The sequence below is a fragment of the Natator depressus genome, chromosome 1 (genome assembly GCF_965152275.1).
Source record: "Natator depressus isolate rNatDep1 chromosome 1, rNatDep2.hap1, whole genome shotgun sequence".
Taxonomy (NCBI): domain Eukaryota; kingdom Metazoa; phylum Chordata; order Testudines; family Cheloniidae; genus Natator; species Natator depressus.
In genome coordinates, this window is record NC_134234.1 from 131,726,335 (window position 1) to 131,745,534 (window position 19,200).

At 47.4% G+C, this 19,200-nt stretch overlaps 1 protein-coding gene across 3 annotated transcripts in view; it reads right to left on the reverse strand.

Annotated features, from left to right (window-relative positions):
• The window catches only part of ARHGAP6 (Rho GTPase activating protein 6), a 510,558-nt gene that overhangs the window by 22,419 nt on the left and 468,939 nt on the right, over positions 1-19,200 (reverse strand). For all 3 annotated transcript variants that reach the window (XM_074966643.1, XM_074966664.1, XM_074966655.1), the window contains exons 9-10: positions 15,947-16,126; positions 6,269-6,366 (exon numbers count right to left, since the gene is read on the reverse strand). In XM_074966643.1, the coding sequence (XP_074822744.1) occupies positions 6,269-6,366; positions 15,947-16,126 (278 nt within the window). The remainder of the gene's footprint in view (positions 1-6,268; positions 6,367-15,946; positions 16,127-19,200) is intronic.

Sequence of the window (19,200 nt, forward strand, 5' to 3'; positions counted from 1 at the left end):
ACCTCTCAGGTAGTTGAAAGCAGCTATCAAATCCCCCCTCATTCTTCTCTTCTGCAGACTAAACAATCCCAGTTCCCTCAGCCTCTCCTCATAAGTCATGTGTTCCAGACCCCTAATCAGACCCCTTCTTTATCCTCACCATAGGACCTTCCTCCTGGTGTCTGATAATGCTTGTACTCCTCAGTCCTCCAATAGTATGTGTTCTCACTCTCAGCTCCTAGTGCCTCTTGCTCCCAGCTCCTTACACGTGCACCACAAACTGAAGTGAGCTCCTTTTTTAAACCCAGGTGCCCTGATTACCCTGCCTTAATTTATTCTAGCAGCTTCTTGATTGGCTGCAGGTGTTCTAATCAGCCTGTCTGTCTTAATTTTCTCCAGAAGGTTCTTGATTGTTCTGGAACCTTCCCTGTTACCTTACCCAGGGAAGAGGGACCTACTTAACCTGGGGCTAATATATCTGCCTTGTATTACTCTCCTGTAGCCATCTGGGCTGACCCTGTCACAGTGGCCATATGTCCCAGGAGGCATAGGCATGTTTTCATGGTCGAGGTTGGGAAGTTTTGCAGGCTGTGGACAATGTTCACCAGGGATTGGAAGCGTGCTTCCGGCACAAGTGCTCGGGCTAGGCCTGAGTCTAAGACTGCTCCTATGAATTCTATCCTCTGAGTTGGTACCACAGTAGATTTCACGACACTGAGCAGGAGGCCCAGTCGATTGAAAATGTTCATGGTGAGCTGGACATGAGACTGCCCCGAATAAGCCAGTCGTTGAGGTATGGGAACGCTTGGATCCGTTGTCAACGAAGGGAGGCAGCCACAACAGCCATGCACTTGGTAAAAACCCTGGGGGCCATAGATAGGCCAAAAGGAAGGACGGTGAATTGAAAGTGCTGTTGATTGACCACAAAGCGAAGGAAGCATCTGTGCGCTGGGTAGATTGCAATGTGGAAGTACACATCCTTCATGTCGAGGGCAGCGTACCAGTCTCCAGGATCTAAGGAAGGAATAATGGTCCCTAGAGAGACCATGTGGAACTTCAACTTTACCATGAATTCGTTGAGTCCGCATAGGTCCAGGTGGGCCGAAGCCCGCCTTTGGCCTTGGGGATTAGGAAGTAGCGGGAGTAAAAACCCCTGCCCCTTGACTCTCTTGGAACCTCCTCTATCACCCCCACAGCTAGGAGCGATTGAAGGGAGTAACCCCTTTCCACCGTGCGAAGGACCCAACGGTCTGATGTTATGTGAGACCACGCACGGAGGAAATGGGAGAGACGATCTTGGAAAGGCGGGGAAGGATCCTGAATGGAGACTGATGCTCCATCCTCGGGCGCACCTTCAAAAGTTCTGCTTAGGCCCAGCCGATGGCTTGGGAGGGCCCTGGCCTTGGCTGGCTTGGTGGCCAGTTTTCCTTCTTCTACCACCTCGGCCACGTCTTCTAAAGAAGTCCTGTCTTGTCTGAGGGGGAGGGTAGGACCTCTGAGGCTGCGGTCTGAAGGGCCTTCTCTGCGTTACGGGGCTATGCATTCCCAGAGCGCTCAGAATAGTTCTCGAGTCCTTCAGACTCTGCAGCTTTGAGTCTGTTTTGTCCGAGAATAGGTCCTGGCCATCAAAGGGTAGGTCCTGGAGGGTCTACTGCAACTCTGGTGGTAAGCCAGAGACCTGCAGCCACGAGATGTGGCGCATGGCTATGCCTGAGGCCAGGGTCCTAGCCACCAAGTCCGCCGCGTCCAGAGAGGCTTGCAGGGAGGTTCTGGCCACCTTCTTGCCCTCCTCCACTAGAGCCCCAAATTTCTCTCTGGACTCCTGTGGAACCAACTCTTTGAATTTCTCCATAGAGTGCCATGAATTATAATCGTATCTGCTCAGGAGTGCCTGCTGGTTGGCCACCCTGAGCTGCAAGCCTCCAGCTGAGTACACCTTGCGCCCAAACAAGTCTAGGCATCTAGCGTCCTTTGATTTGGGTGCCGGGGCCTGCTGACCGTGCCGTTCCTTCTCGTTGACCGAAGCCATGACAAGGTAACATGGTTGGGGGTGTGTGTAGAGGTACTCATACCCCTTTGAGGGGACAAAGTACTTCCTTTCCACCCCCTTGGCCGTAGGTGGAATAGAGGCAGGCGATTGCCAGATTGTCTTGGCATTGGCCTGAATAGTCCGTATGACTGGGAGGGCCACCCTGGACGGTGCCTCCGCAGACAGAATGTCGACCACTGGGTCCTCTACCTCCACCACCTCCTCTATCTGGAGGTTCACATTGCGCGCCATCCTGCGGAGCAGCTCCTGGTGGGCGCGGAGGTCCATAGGAGGAGGGCCTGAAACCATAGTCCCTGCCACTGCCTCATCAGGCGAGGACGAGGAAGATACCCCCGGGACTAAGGGATCCTGTGTGGGGTCCTCATGTGGAGGAACTTGTTGCCCAAGGTCTACAACGCTAGAGGCGTGGTCCTGTGTTGGCGCTGGAGCAGTCCCCTCAAAACCCCCGGCGTGGGGGGGGGGGGGGGGAGAGAGAGACACAGTGGCCTCCGGTACTTGGGGCTCCGAAGGAACCCCTTGGGCCTGATGGTATGCCCAGGGGGTCCAAAAAGACCACTGTGGAGGTCCTTGGCCTGGGTCCTAGCCTTCATCCAGCCACTGTCCTGCACCATCCTTGCCCTGGTCCTGGGAGTTGTGGTCATCTTGTAAGCATGAACACGTGGAGGCGCAGCGAGATGGCCAAGGTGGTGCCGAACGTGTTGGCCCAGAGTCCCCCGGTGCTGTACGGCGCCGTGGACCGGTGGCGAGATGTAGAACGGTACTGAGATGTCAATTGGTGCCTGCGGTCATATTGGTCCCGGGAGCCTGATCTGGATCTCGACAGTGACCTTCGATGAGATCGGCGCCAGGATCGGCTCCAGGTCGAGCGCCGCTCTGACCAGTACTGGGAGCAGTGCCGAGAGTCCGATCACTACCAGCCATACCGCGATTTGGATCTTCGTGAGCCGGAGTGGCGTCGCGAGCATTACTGACGCCAAGAAGGGGATCGGTCCAGGACTGCGAGTGATGCCATGAAAGCTGCCGGGACCAAGATCGGGACCGGGACCAGTGCTGCCCTGCTTCACTCGGCGACGGCAGTCGTATCAGGGACAGTTTTCCCTTTGACGGCACCGCCCGCACTGGAGGTGCCGCTGGCTGTAGGGGAGTCGGCTCTGTGAGCGCGATCAAGTCCCGCGCTGTAGAGAAGGTCTCCGGCATGAAGGGCAGCCTTAGCTTTACTGCGGTGTGCATCGGGGAGCTAACATGCACCGGACTTGACGGCCCTTGTGGCGCTGGAGTCGATGGTGTAGGAGCCGTTACTTGTCCTGTGTGCTCCAGCAATGGACGTGGCTCCAGCTGAGGTGTGGGAAGTGTCATTGGCTGTCGAACCGACAAAGAAGAAGCAGTTGGCACCTGCTTGGGCTGTTTCTTCTTCTGGCCTGGAGACAGGGACTGGCGCCGCGGTGGTGGAGGTGCCGGGGGGGCCTGACGCTGTGAGTCTTTAGCAGAGTCCAAACGCGGTGCCGGACCAGTAGGTGCTGCAGGGGCACTCCGCACCGAAGACGACGCCGAGTCCCGGTGCGTGGAGGAAGGGACCGGGCTAAGTGCTGCCTCCGTAAGGAGCTGCTTGAGTCTGAAGTCCCGCTCCTTTTTGGTCCTTGGCTTGAAGACTTTGCAAATGCGGCACTTGTCTGCTTGGTGGGATTCCCCCAGACACCTCAGGCAAGAGTTGTGGGGGTCTCCCGTTGGCATCGGCTTCAGGCAAGCCGAGCAGGGTTTGAAGTCCAGAGACCCCGGCATGGGCCCCGATACCAGGACAGGGGAGAGGGGAGAAGACCCCGCTCCACCCTACTAAGTACACTAATCTAACTACACTAACTATTAACAACTACTAACAACTATAAACAACTATTAACAGGTACTAAGAGAGGAAGCTAGGGAGAGTGGCGATCAGCTACGCTGTGCTCCACAGTTCCAACGACTGTCACGGGCGGTAAGAAGGAACTGAGGGGGCGCTGGGTCATCTGGGGCATATATCCGGCACCATGAAGGCGCCACTCCAGGGGGCGCCTCAGCCGACCCACTGAGTGTTGCTGGGGTAAAAATCTTCCGATGATCATGCATGTGGCACACACGCACTTAACTGGAATCGACATGAGCAAGCACTCGAAGAACTTACTATTTATTCTGGAAGCAACCACAACGTGCTAGGCACTTTCAACACACACAGGAAGATACAGTCCAGCCTGTTCCAAATAGTTTTCAATCTAGGAAACTCTTAAAAAATTATCTTAAATAGCTTTACCATAAATAACAATGGTATGATTTTAAGGTCTGATATCCTGGGACCTACGAGGGCTAGAAGGAATCCTATTAGAGAACAGGCAGTCTCACTATTCCAAATGTATAAAGTTATAGCATCAAGGCACATGGGTGTAGGTAGGCATAGATCATATATTTAAGAGAGAAGAATATGAATATTTTGCATACCACATTTGCTCTGCTGACTAGCAGGGTGTTTGTTTTTTTTCTTCCTCTTCATGCCTTTCATTAAACACACTGCTAGATCTGTCATCCATTGTCAATATACTTTCCTTTATAACAATCAGAGTGTTGGCAATGTCGTGTCTACTTTGGAAGCTTATGAATGTGTATGATAGGAAGAGGGCAACAGACTGGCCAAACTGCTAGCCATGATTAAGGCACTGCAGGTATGTATCAATGATAGTGTAATATATGTGTTGTATTACCAAAAGCACAAGACCACAACAAACACAAGACATGTACCAGTGGATTACTAGGTTACAGTGCACTGAATATATTTATGTAAACCTAATGATATGTTCTCTGCAGCAGTACACAAACCTTTCTCAGAAACAGTAAACAAGTTTTGTCTTTAGAACAGAGGTGGATTTACAGTGAAACACAGGGTGCCCTGGCACGGGGCCCCACAATGACGGGGGCCCCAGGTCTGGGCAGCTGCGGGGGCAGAAGCTTGGTCCTGCCGGCTCCTGGGGCTCCTGCGGCAGGCTCTGCATGAGCTGGCAGCCAAGCTCCCCCCCACCCCCGCCTCCTCCCCCGAGCGTGCCGCGTTCCCGTCCCTCCCCCTCCCAGCGCTTCCCCTGCTGCCAAACAGCTGTTTGCCGGCGCATCTGGAAGGAGGGGGAGGAGCGGGGCCGCAATGTACTTGGGGGAGGAGGCGGGGGCAGGGCCTTGGGGAAGGGGGTGGAATCGGGGCAGGGCTGAGCAAAGACGGGGCCTCCGCAGTTCCCCTACACATACCACCCCCCGCCCCCTGCTGTGAGCCGTTCAGGGCAGGGGGCTGGGAGCACCCCCATGACCCCAGCCCACACCCCCAGCCCTGACTTCTGCACCCCCCTCAAATCCCCCCACGACCCCAGCCCTGACTCCTGCACCCCCCCACATACCCAGCCCCCTCATACCCCATGCCCTGACTCCTGCACCCCCACAGATCCCCACCCCCACCCTGAGCCCCAAACGGGAGCTCCTGCCCCCCCCAACATTCCCACCTGCACCCCTCGCACCAAACGGGAGCTGCCCCAAGTGCTCCACACCCCAACCTCCTGCCCCAAGCCTGAGCCCGCTCCCTCACCCTAACTCCTGGCCAGACCCTGCACCCCAACCCCCAGCCGGCTCCCTCACCCAAACTCCCTCCCAGACCCTGCACCCCCAGCCCTGAGCCCCCTCCCGCACCCTATGTCCTGACCAGACCCCGCACCCCAATGTTTTTTTACATTTTTTTTTATAAAGCGCTCTTATCCCAAGCGCTTTGCAATCATTAGCTAACGGTACAAACAATATTTGGAAAGATCATTAAGTGGTCCGCCGAGACCCCCAGTGATTTTCACGTGGTCTGTGGAAAAATAAGTTAGACTACAAAAACAATCAAGGTACCTCACTTTATTTTCATTTACTTGCTATTACTTGTAGGAGGAGGATGAAGAAAAGAAAGCATGAAAAGTGGGGGTGGGAGGGAGATAAGAGAGAATGTTCTTTTTCTTGGCTGGGTCCCAAGGAGGGCCCCAAAAATGAAGCTGAGCACAGGGCCCCACTAACTCTAAATCCGCCACCGCTTTAGAAAACAATGTTGAAGAGGCGTAATTTCTTTGGCAGAGTCAATGTCATAGGGAGCACTCTCTGACTCCTTCAGAGAATACACACAAGAACCTTTTGAACACTTCCAATGGAAAATGAAAATTCCCAGCAGGAACAGAGATGATGAAAAAACAGATTACTCACGATGACTGGGAAGCTTTCCTTCTCAGCAAATAGTCCACAACGTCTGGGTCAGTCTCTAACAAACTAATTAGCACTTCATTCTGAAGGTCAGGGGGAACCTGCAATGAAAACAACATTAAGAAGTTAGTTGCAGAAGAATATCCTACAGTGTATTTTAATTTTTTATTATGCCCATTTTAAAACACTAGACTTGAGCATGAAAATAAAACTGTGCACAATTATGTAAAATACTGTGTATATATAAGTTGATATAATAACTACGCATACACACACTCATAGATAACAGAAACATATGTACAACACAGATGTATATAGGACTAAAAACCACGTTGTATGTCAGCGTTAAGTGACCACTATCAAGTATCCCATTGGTTTCCAGTACAGGTCTGGACAACACCTAGGGATTTCAAAGGAACTATTTGTGGTAGTACAGCTCCAAAGCTCTGATTTAAAGAACTCACATTTCCACTGAAAAAGCCAGTGGAGCTTATAAAATCCCAAACTAAATAACTGGATTTCTTTTCTTTTAGAACCTGGAAAACTAAATGTGAAATTCTACACTGAAAGGACAGAGTATTCTAGGGTGTTTTTCTTATACAGTTCCCAGTCCCCTTTTGTCTAGAAATTAGAACGTGGTTGTATCTCCACACTTGTCCAGGCTCGCTCTCGCTTTCTTTCTCTCGCATGCATGCGTGCATGGCATCTACAGAGCAACATTCTCTAGCTGCAGTTCTAGGTCCATAAGTCATTTCAAGGCCTCCTCTGTGACACTGTGTATATGATCCAATTCACCTTTGAATCCATATTTGGGACACTGAGGTTTGGATGTTCTCACCATAGTCACACGAAGGGGAGTCTTTGATTTTCCACTTCTGCATCAAGTGGCTGCATCTTCTATGGTTTGTTTGGATGCGGTTCAGTGTGGTCCAAATTCTGCATGGCAGGTCACAACCGGCAGGGCGGCTCGTTGGGTCAGTAGTAATGTGCTTGTTTAGAATGGTAGATGAGGTGCAGACTCTTTGCCATTCCCTGGCCAGATCTAGAGACATGAGGTGGTCACATGGTCCATAGTGGTGTTTTTCAATTCCAGGCATTGTTAGGGTAATGTTATCCATAACCGTCTGGAGGGGAAGTGCTGGGTAATCTTTGGCAGGTTTAAGTTCTTGTGCTATGGCTATATCTCAGTGGATAGCTGGAGAGTCGATGTTTGCTAATAGAGATAGCCACAGTAGAGGTGTTGATTTTAATGTTCTCATGATGATTAGCATGATCTGATTCAGCTGCTTACCCACAAGATGGGTATGGCAGCTCCTTGCCTACCTGATGCACAGTACTCTGCAACTGAGTACAGCAGGGCCAAGACCAATGTTCATAGCACTGGGGCAGTTGATCCCCAACTTGTTCCAGCTAACTTTGGAATAATGTTGATGCGAGTCTTCACTTTAGAAAGGCTATTTTTTGAGGTAGTCATGAAAGGTCAAGAATGATATTGAGATAGATTGGCTTTGGATCATAGTGCAGTTTCACAACAAAACTCGACACAGTGTTTTGTGCAATTCTATTGTCTAGGTGGAAAGCAGAGACTACCGATTTGCCTGAATTTGGTCTCAGATGCCACTTTTGGAAGTACTCCTCCATGATCTTAATGTCAGATGTAAGGGTCACTTCAAGTTCAAGTTCAAGTTCAAGATGTGGGGGCAGTGCAAATCATCAGTGTATGCAAACTTCTGCGCTATTGTTTCAGGCATATTGCTTGTGTATACATTGAAGAGTGCTGGAGCATGTACAGAGCCTTGTGGTAGCCCATTTGACCTATGAGATATATGAGCATCCTTCAGTTGCTAAGCATGCAGTTTAGCAGCCTGTGAATCCGCATGCAGGGGATCCACTTTGGCCAATTTCAGTAACAGACTTTACTTCCAGGCTGTGTCAAATGCTGCTGACTGATAGATGAAGGCAGGACCCGTCTTGAGTTTCGTTGGAATCCTACCTTGATGTTTGTAGTGAGGGCCAGGACCTGGTTGCAGCACATTCTCTGCAGTCGAAAACCAGCTTGCTTCTTGGGTAGGCTGGCATCAAGTGGGCCCAATTCTGTTCAGTTATCCAATTACTTAATTTCAATGGGAGCTGCTGAGAGCTAAGTACTTTTGAAAATCAGGCCATTTATTTAGGAGCCTAAATCAGGATTATCAAAGGGGCCTAAGGTAATTAGGTGTACAATTTCCACAGAATCCTGATTTACGCTCCTAAATAAATGGCCTGATTTTCAAAAGTACTTAGCACTCAGGGGCCACAGGGCAAAAGTGGGACTTAAGTGGTGTGTAGGCCTTGGGAATTGTGCACCTAACTCTGCCTTAGGTCCTTTGAAAATTTCAGTCCAAGAGCCAGACTTTAAGTGTCCATTTTGTTCTACAGTATCTTTTGGGTGCCTTTAATACAACTGACCATGAAGTGCTGCTGGAATTGCCACAGTTGTTAGCAGAGAGAGCTAAGAGTTGTTTTGGAATGGCTCTTGTTGAAATGATACACAGGATAATATTGTGAGCCGGCTTATCTACCCACAAGGTCCTCCCACATGCAGTGCCATACGGGTCTCTTCTCTCCTTCCCTTCTGTGCAGCATTTGCAGGGGCAGATAGGGTGAGGATCTGAATATTTCTGTCTCATGTTTGTGAATGATAGCTGACTGTCTCTCCATTTCACCAGGGCAGTTGTTGACCATCTTACACAGAACATAACTAAGACTGTGGCTTGGATGACAGTGAGCTAGGTGACAGACTATCTGGTCAAGACTGAGATTACAGAATTATAGAAACATAGTGCTGGAAGGAACCTTATATTGCCCCTGCACTGAGGCAAAACCAAGTAAACTTAGACCACCTCTCACAGGTGTTTGTCCAAACTGTTCTTAAATCTCCAATGACAGGGATTCCATAACCTCCTTTGGAAGCCTATTCCAGAGCTTAACTCCCCGTCCAGTTAGAAAGATTTTCCTAATATCTAATTTAAATCTCCCTTTCTGAAGCCCATTACTTCTTGTCTTACCTTCAGTGGACATGGGGAACAACTGATCACGGTCACCTTTATAACAGCTCTTAACATATCTGTTATCAGGTCCGCGCCTCCCCCCTCCCCCCAGTCTTCTTTCCTCAAAACCAAGCATGCCCGGTATTTTTAACCGCTCCTCATAGGTCAGGGTTTCTAAATCTTTTATTACTTTTGTTGGTCTTCTCTGGACTCCCTCCACTTTATCCACATCTTTCCTAAAGGCTTTATACCCTTTAAGGCTAGTTAAGAGGCTGTGCCATCTTCTTTTGAGCTTGGCCCTCGCCAGAGAGATCTATGACCTGTCCCCTCCCACCTGAATTACTGCAATGCACTCTACATGGAGCTAAACCTTAAAACCACTTGGCAACTTCAACTGCTGCAGAATAGGGCAACTTGTCTTGAGGAGGTAGCAAGGGGTCGCTCATTGGGAGCATGTTGCACTAGTACTCAAGGATCTGCACTGGCTGCCAGTGTGTTTTCTAGGTGCAATTTAACATACTGAAGTTTTATCTACCAAACCTTAAATGGGTTGGGTCCAAATTACATCAGAGAAGTCATCTCTCCCCAATGCTGTAACAGAGAAATCATTTGAGGAACCTGAACTAACCACGTCTGGTTTGTTTGTGATGGGTGGATCAGGAAGCAGAACAGTCTCGGGGGATGTCTACATTGCAATGAAAGACCGGTAGCTGGCCTGTGCTAGTGGACTTGGACTCGCAGAGCTTGGGCTAAAGGGCTGTGAATTGTGGTGTAGACATTCAGGCTCAAGCTGGAGCCTTGGCTCTAGGACCCGGCGGGGGTTTGGGGTGTCCCAGAGTTCAGGTTGCACCCCATGCCCGAACATCTACACCCCTATTAAAAAGCCCCTTAGCCTGAGCCCTGCAAGCCCAAGTCAGCTGGCATGGGCCAGCTGTGGGTGTCTAACTGCAATGTAAACATATTCTCAGTAAACGATGCAGTCTGTTTCTGGCCTCAGTTTGTCAGAGTTAAAAATCAAATGATGTTCAGGTCAAGCTGCACAGTTCATTTGTTCTCCCAGGAATTTACTGGGAAATACGAATAGGATTCTTAATAGATTCCTTGGGGATGAGGGGCTGTTTGGGGAAGTATTTGGAGAGACATAATTTGTATTTCTTTGGACTATGTAGTAATTGTCATAAAACTTTAATATTTACAAATGCACTCAAGGCACAAAATGGGCACAAGTTTGAATAACAAAGGAAATAATTGAAAATAAATAAATGCTCATTAATTAAAATAGATACAAAATCTTTATGATAATTGTGCATGTCCAATGCACAGTTTTCTCTTTTGTTTACATTTTGGGTATTTGTTTATCAGTCCTTAAATAACCAACCTACTTTCTACAGGACTGCCTTTTTGGAATCCTACTACTATAACTAGCCTTGTGACCTCTCAATTTATGTGGCCTTTGTGAACAATGGATTTGGTTCTAAAGAAAATTTGAAGGGAAAGCAGAGTTTGCTTCCTCCTGCATACTACACTGAGTAAGTAACATCAAGTTGCTAATCATAAAAGTATTCAGTAAACAGGACTTTGGCCAAAATAAAAAAAAGTTTAAAGTGTCAACGTTTTCCCTTACAAATATAAAACTAAACAACTCCCTGAAAACTCTAATAGATTTAGGGGGGGAAAAAAATCTATAAAATGAAAACAGCCGGCTACATAATGTGTGCAGAATTTTTAATAGGGTGAATGAAGCAACTTAAGCCTTGATCCTGCAACTGGATTTAGGCTGGTGGACTTCTCATAACAGCCAAGTTTTGTTTTGCTTCTTGTATAACATTTTATGTAAATGTAACTAATTGGCAAACAAGTGAATGATTTGCATACAACCTGCTGAGGGTAGGTCATGGAGCTGCACAAAACTTGCACAGAGACGGAAGCTGTGGGGTTGCTGGGGCTGTGGATAATGCTGGTGGCTGCTGGGAGGTAGGTGGGTGCTACGGTTCCAGGAGGGCAGGGGACTGTCAGAATAGAAGACACATGGTAGTAGGGGCCCTTCAGGTAACTAGGGATGGTGTAGCTGAGGACGCCTAGAGCTGTTATGAGGTCTCATCTTGTGCTGTCTCCTAGCTGCTGATTCCTGACTTAGATCTAGCAGGAGGACCATGGAACAGTGTTTTTCAAACCATGGGAACTGGCCAGTGGGAACACGGCGGGGGGAAGGGGTGTGCGCCTGTAGGCGAGAGTCGTGCAAAGCCACCTGGGGGCCTCCACTTAGGAGCTGGACCTGCTGCTGGCCGCTTCAGGGGTGCAGCGTGGTCCATGGTGCCAGGACAGGTGGGAAGCCTGCCTCTGCATCCTGGCTGCGCCCCTGACCAGGAGCCGCCAGAGGTAAGTCCATGCCCCAACCCCGCGTCCCAATCCCCTACCCCAGCCCTGAGTCCTCCCCCAAACTGGAACCCCTTTCTGCACCCCAAACCCCTCATCCCTGGCCCCACCCCAGAACCTGCATCCCCAGCCCAGAGCTCTGACCCCCTGCCCCAGCCCAGAGCCCCCTCCCACACCCTGAACCCCTCAGTCCCAGCCCCACTCTGCAGCCCTCACCCCCACTCCCAACCCTCTGCCCCAGCCCTGAGCCCCTCCCACACCCCAAACCCCTCCTCCCCAGCTCAGTTGAGTCATGGGCATCAACAATTTTCTTCAACTGGGTCCCCAGAAAAAAAGTTTGAAAACCACTGCCATGGAGAAATAGTACCTGGCTGCTTGCTCAGTAAGTGCCGTAGTGGCCTCTAGCAATGAAAATGGGGAACTCCAGGCAAATGCCTGCTGCCTCACCGCAGCTGAGCTAGATGTGTGAGAATTCACCTGAGACGCAGGAATGTGTAAAAGCATAACACTTGGTAGCTTGGACTCCTGCACCCATGCGGAACTCCAATGGAGTCAATGGGGCATGATGTGGGTGTATGAGTCCACCTACTGGGATCCATTTACATGACTGGGGCCTTAGTTAGGGGTCTAGAGACCAGCAGTCTTTTATAGGACCCTATCCTATATAATTGCACCACTAAATTCCATTGTAATCAAAGGGAATTTGGGAACCAAAATAAATGCACAGTTGAGCCCGAAATGGTGGTAAGAATATCTCTACTATAAGAAATTCACTTTAGATTGCTGGTATTAATCTGAATTGCTGGAATCTATTTTAGAAATCTACGCAGTTCATAATTATCTGGGTTCCTTCTGACAAACAGAATCTTTTTGACCTAGAAATAACTCAAAACCATTCTGAAGTCTGTGGTCTGGGCCAAATATCACATTGTTTCTATTAGATTTTATTTCACAAACCTTGCTCTACTCTCAACGCTGAAGCCAGTCATAGTGTTAAAAAAAACAAACCAAACCAAAAAAAAATCACCCTGGCAGTAATGTACTGTATGTTAATACTGTGGCTGCATGCTCTAGTCCAGCTGTTTCTCAATTTGAAAGTAGTACAAATGTCAAACAATAACTATAAACAGCAGTCCTGGCGTTCCCCCACTCCCTGGGGTTTGGCTAACAATTTGCTGCTGCCTGATTGGGAATCATCAGAGTTCTGCTACAAATAAATGTTCAGCTCGGTTCCCAGCAACCCATCAACTTTGCAAAGGATGCAGTGTGCTAATTTCACAGAGAACAAAAAAACATTTAATTGAACCCCAATAATGACATTAACAAGATGAATATAGACCCATGGTGCTCCTATGAAACAATAAATACAAGAAGTTTGACACTACTGTACTTAAAAACAACTACTGACATGAAACATAGTTTCATTCCTGAAAACGGGCAGAAGAAAACAACAACCCACCCTGTATGTTAAACCCTGGGAAGAGCAAAATCTCCAGAGATGCTTGTGTGCTGTACATTTCTGAATGTTTCAAACCAATATCCTTTAGTCATAAAAAGAGCATTTGGGTAGATATAGTTTTCCCTTGCATCCAGCTATCCATTTAGTCTGGCATTCAGACGCACAGACTTTAATCTCACTCCAAAAACTGAAAAGCTACTCCAGAAAACAAAAGAAAATTATTTCTGTTTTCCCTGCACTGAGTTTAACCTTCAGATAAAAATGCTAGCACTGAAGAGATAAAGGAATAAAACTGTCACAATTAAAAGAGTCCATATGTAGGTTAGTCAATCCGTAAACCCCACCCTTTCCACATTAAAAATCTGAATGTGAGCCTAGAGTGTAATGTGCTGAGATGTGGCTGTTCCATAAAATGTTCATACAGTGAAACAAAAATAATAATACTTCAACATTTGTTTTATGTAAACCTGCTGTAACAAAATCATTATTGCCAGCAGTGCTCCAAGCAAGCAGCAGCTCTCACAGGAGCACAGTTCCATCATTTTTTTCCCTAGAAGGAAAAATATACCAGAAATGTTCCTGAACTGTAAAAGCAAAAGAAAAACAAATTGCTTAATGTTTCACTGGAACAAGAATAAAAAATAATGCCCAGGATGTAATGGAAGGAAATACAGTATGAAAGAAAGACAGAGCAGCTCATTCTGATGCTGTTATTGGACCTGGCAGGCCATGTTCACTCTTCCTTTCTCATGTCCTCTCCCCAGCTATGTCCTGCACTGCAGTATGTTCCACATTGTGTTATGTTCCTCAAACCTATGTTACCACATTACAGATTTTCCTGTCTTCTCCCCAGCTCCCAACTATGCTCTATCATTGCAGTTCCCTTTCTTTTGTCTTCCTGTTTTGAGAACTGATCACCAATAATACAATGCATGCTGCTACTTAGTTACAATGGAAAACAAAACTGAACAGAACACACAACTATTCTTACCTTCCTAAGACTTAAACTTTTCTTTTTCTTCGAGACATGTGTGTGAATTAGTCTCCGTAAAACGAAGGAAAGATACCACTGACAATTCAGACCTGCACTATCCTGTTATTCCAGCCCAGAGGCTCTCTTAAGCCAAAATCATAAATCATACTAAACTGAGTGATAGTTTTGTAGACAATAGGAAGAAAGGCAAGACACCAGGAATGTGATTTAACTAGGCCACAACTTTATTAAGTAACACATCTGGGAACTATGCAGCAATAACTTGTCCAGTGCAGGTTGTTCTTTCTTTGTAAACCAAGCTTTTCTTTACAGACCAGAATGGTGCCATTGGGCAGAGAAAAGGGCTTATAACTAAGGCTACATTTTAGTCGTGGGTATTTTTAGTAAAAGTCACAGACAGATCTCGGGCAGTAAACGAAAACTCATGGCCCATGACCTGTCCATGACTTTTACTATATACTCCTGACTAAAACGGGGGGGGGGGGGGGGGGGGGCTGTGCCCTGGGAGAGAGCAGCCCAAGTGCTGGGGGTGCTGGGGGCATGGCGGTGCACGGCCCGGGAACCCCATTGGTGCTGGGGGGAGGGGGGTTGGTGGGGCTGGCAGACTCCCTACCTGGCTCCGCGCCTCTCCCCCACACCCCCACAGCAGAGTTTGGGTGTGGGAGGGGGTAGGAGCATAGGATAGGGTGAGGCGGGCTCTGGGCAGTGCTTACCTGGGGGGCTCCCCGGAAGTGGCGACATCCCCATCGCTCAGCTGCTAGGCGGAGGCGTGGCCAGGCAGCTCTGCATGCTGCCTCTGCCCAGAGTGCTGGCTTCGCAGCTCCCATTGCCTGGGAACCACAGCCAATGGGAGCTGTGGGGGGTGTGGGGGGGTGCCTGCAGCCAGATGCGGCCAAGTCTCCACCTAGCAGCAGAGCCAGGGGGATGTCATCGCTTCTGGGGAGGCCCCCAGTTAAGCACTGCCCAGAGCCCACCTCGCCCTGTCTCATACCCCAACCCTGCTCCCTCCCATAGCCAAACTCTGCTGATGCTGGAGAGGCGGGGTGGGGTGGCCCGAGACTGCCTGAGCTGCCCCTGAGCCAGGCTCACCGGCTGCTGCAGAAGTCACGGAGGTCATTGAATCCGTGACTTCCATGACAAACCTGCAGCCTTCCTTATAACTTCTCCCTTTGGATGCCTAAGAACCAATAGGCTTATGCTGCATCCCTTCTGCCCAAACAGTCAGCCTACCAAGAGCACCTCCCACACCTGTCTCTCCTCAAGTCAACGTGGGGTGAGGGGGCTGGTACCAATCCTTGAAGGGACTAAAGATTTCTCTTTTCCCTCCTGGCTCAGACAAAGTGGGGGATTTTCATTAATTGGATTAGAACAGGGGTCTCCTCTAACCATTGAGTTGCACTGTTTAACTCACAACTTAATAAATAATTCAATCACACAGAAGCAGAAAAAATCATCTAGGAAATAACTTAGCATCTTCCTCTAGATATATAAATATTTTTGTGCAGCTTAAACAAGGTTCCTTCCTAAATCTTTGAGAGGACATGATCAGTCAGGATATATTTGCCCTTATGTACAAGAAGTTTTTAATCTACCCATTTTTAATGCTTAACCCTCATTACAAAGCTCTTTTCCTAAAGTAAGAATATGTAGCCTGCTTACCAATTGCATTCAATCAATGCTAATCATTCCTTCGTGTAACAATGTTTGCATAATTTATTTGAACATAGTTCAATTCAACTTCTTGGTAACACCATCTAAGATATCCTGACTTGAAGAGTCAAATGCAAAATCAGTTGGTGTAATATTAAGAAACATTCACCTACCATGAAAAGGGTTTCATAGTTTTCAATCATCTTTTGTACAACAGCAATGATTGCAGTACTCTCCTCAGCTCGAGCTGAACTCTGAACTGTGAATTCTTTGTCTGTAGACTTCTGCTTGTGCAACAGGTTAGGCCCAAATATGGTGGCCAGGTTCAGAGATGTCATTTTGTTCCCAATAACCTAGAAGAAAAAGAATATAAATTAGGGACATGTTTTCTCTGGCTATCGATCATTAATTGGTACTCTCTCTCTCACCTTAAAGAAGTTCATTGCTTTCGCAACATTCTCCTCCCACAAAGCCCGGAAGTAGAAGAATAGGACCTAACATCTCACCTCATAGCCCCAGCAAAGTACTGCCACTTTAGGCCAATGAATCGGTCCCCAGTGCTGCTCCTTGCAACAGGCGATGGTGCTTCCAGGTGGATAGAATAAATACAAACCCTTATATCCCTCTGTACACAAGATCCTCAAGATACCTAAACAGCTGAGGATCATGCTTATTACTTTTATTAATCTTTCCCTTGTTTGGTTCTTGAACACGAAAATTCTTTTCACTTCTACCCCTGAAGTCACCTGATCTTGGCTAAACTAGTAGATACAAAATAATAACAAGAGTAGACTAAAAATTCTCTGAAAAAATGTGTCATATGGATTACTAAGGACAATTTTCCAATGTCAAATTTGCAAGGAGCAGAGGTCATTCAGTTGATCTTCCTCTGTGTGCCTCCACCTGGCTGCTATTTTGGGAATGCTGCAAAAGCTGTCAGGACTTCACTAAACAAGACTTTATGTAAATTCCAGATGTTGACCAACTGGGGTGGGGGAGGGGGAGATTTTGAGGTGTAAGAGGAGAAATGTACATATTCATTATTTTGTTCCCACATCTGAACTATATTCAACTAATTCATTAAAACAAGGGGGAAAGGTAAAAAATAGTCTGTAAAACTATTCCAGAAGGCTTCCAGAATATAATTATTCTTTCAAATACTATTTTGAGTTTGTCCAGTAGGTCACTTACTTTACGTACATGCTAAAGTTCTATCTTGTTGAGTAGAATTCTATTGCATGAACACCTTGGTTAAAAATAAGCATTTTCTTTTATAAATAAGGTATTTATGCTCCAATCTTGCAAAGACTTATGCACACAATTAACATTATGCATACAAGCAATCCTTTGGGACGAGTTGATTGTATAAAATTAATCACCTGTATAAGTCTTTGCAGGACTCGGGCTTTAATTAACTTAAATAATTGTTAGCAGAATAATATATTATCTATAACAGATGCCCAATTACATACACTGTCCCTGACTCTTATAATACTGACAGGATGGTTTACATTAAGTTGCTTTGTCAGAGTACCTGCAGCTGAGCAAATGCATTACTAAGGAGAATTCAGACCTTTACCACAGCTACTCTACCAACTCTCTTAAGCAGCTTTGGGCTCTAACCCTGCGATTAGTTTCACAAGGGCGGATTCCTGCACCAACACAGAACTCAGTGCAGGATCAGGGTCTCAGTGGTATAGCTCTACACCATTCTTAGCACAATAAATATTATTACAGGCCAATTCTTTTTTAAAAACCCTCCATTATTAGGGGTCTACTTAAATCACAGAAAAATTACACAATTTTAGTGGGCTGGTCACGGCATAAATAGCAAATTTTGTGGCTGTGTTACAAAACGTGTTACACACATCCACCAAATTTGCTGTTTATGCCGTGACCAACCCATGAAAAATGTGTGATTTTTCTGCAGCGTTTCTCAAGCTAGGGTCCGGCACCCAAAAGGGCACCGCAATCCCATTGGGGGGGGTTGGGGGGGGAAGGAATAGTATTGCTACCCTTACTTCTCTGCTGCTGCTGGCGGTGGCGCTGCCTTCAGAGCTGGGTTCCCAGGCAGCAACAGCCGCTCTCCGCTCTGCCTTCAGGGCTGGGCAGCCGGAGACCAGATTTCACAGGTAAGACCAGCTTTCGCAGTCTGTGACTCGATTTTCACGGCCGTGAATTTGGTAGATACCTAATTATTGTGTCTGTACTTTTCCACCAACTGCTAGCTGAGTGTGCAAGTAGCAGTATTTTGGATGGGATTTTCAAAAATGCTTAAGTGCTGTAGTACTATTGACTTTCAATAGGATTTGTCCTCCTGAGTCATTTAAATGTTTTTGAAAATTTCACCCGCAGACATCCAAATATCTGACTGTATCAAAAATTGTTTAGGGTTCCTCAAGGGGTTATGGCTAGAAGCCATTAATAATTAACAATAAATAATTACTGTGTTTTTCACCCAAACTCCTCAAAGTGCTTTACAAAAGTAAGTGTGTCACGGGGTAGGATCCGCGAAGGTACTTGGCACCTAAATACCAGACCTAGGTGCCTAAGTCCTGCTTTTGGCTCTACTTCGATGATCCACAAAATTCTCACCAAATGCTGTAGGCTCCTAAACTCACTCAGTACCAAAGTTTACAAAGTACAAGTTCTCTAGGCACCTACATTTCTGCCTCTGGACTTGTGCACAGCTGACTCCTTTTAGGTGTCTGGATCCCTATATCCCACATAAGCCCCAGAGCAATTCACGAACCAGGGAAAGACAGGCATTCAGTCATATAAGTTGCATGCTGGACCTGATTCAATAGGTGGCCTCTGAGCACACCTACTGGATTGGGTCTCGTTCAAAATCTAGCTGGAGGAGGCACCCACTTTATAACATTTATCCTAGTGGTTAGAGCACTCTCCTGGGACGTGGGAGACCTGGATTTAAATTTCCTCCTCTGACAGAGGGAGAGGAAGGATTAGAACAGGGCTCTCCTCTAACCATTGAGCTAAAAAAATCAGTGGAGGCCCCTACTCCTCGGGCCATTTAATGTGGCAAGCCTAATTCCAGGAGTGTGGTTCACATTCATCCATCACTAGCAGAGATAGACACCTAAGTTCAGACTGCAGGGAAGTGTTCATCTCTGAGAGAGGGGAGAGGATTAGCATACACCCCTCTCCTCAGCATCTCCCATTGACTAGTTTAGGCAGCTCCCTGCATAGCATGCTGGCTTTTCTGGGTTGCATTCTTAGGCACCTATGTCTCCCCATTCATTGTATAAGGAGCCTGGGTGCTTAGCTCAGGCTTTTGGGATTGCAATGTTGCTCTGTGACTTTTCTAGGTGCCATGACACTCAGCATTCAACGTTTAAACCCCTTCATGGATCCCACTCATTATCCCTATTTTACATATGACAAACATGAGGCAGAGAGAGGTGAACTG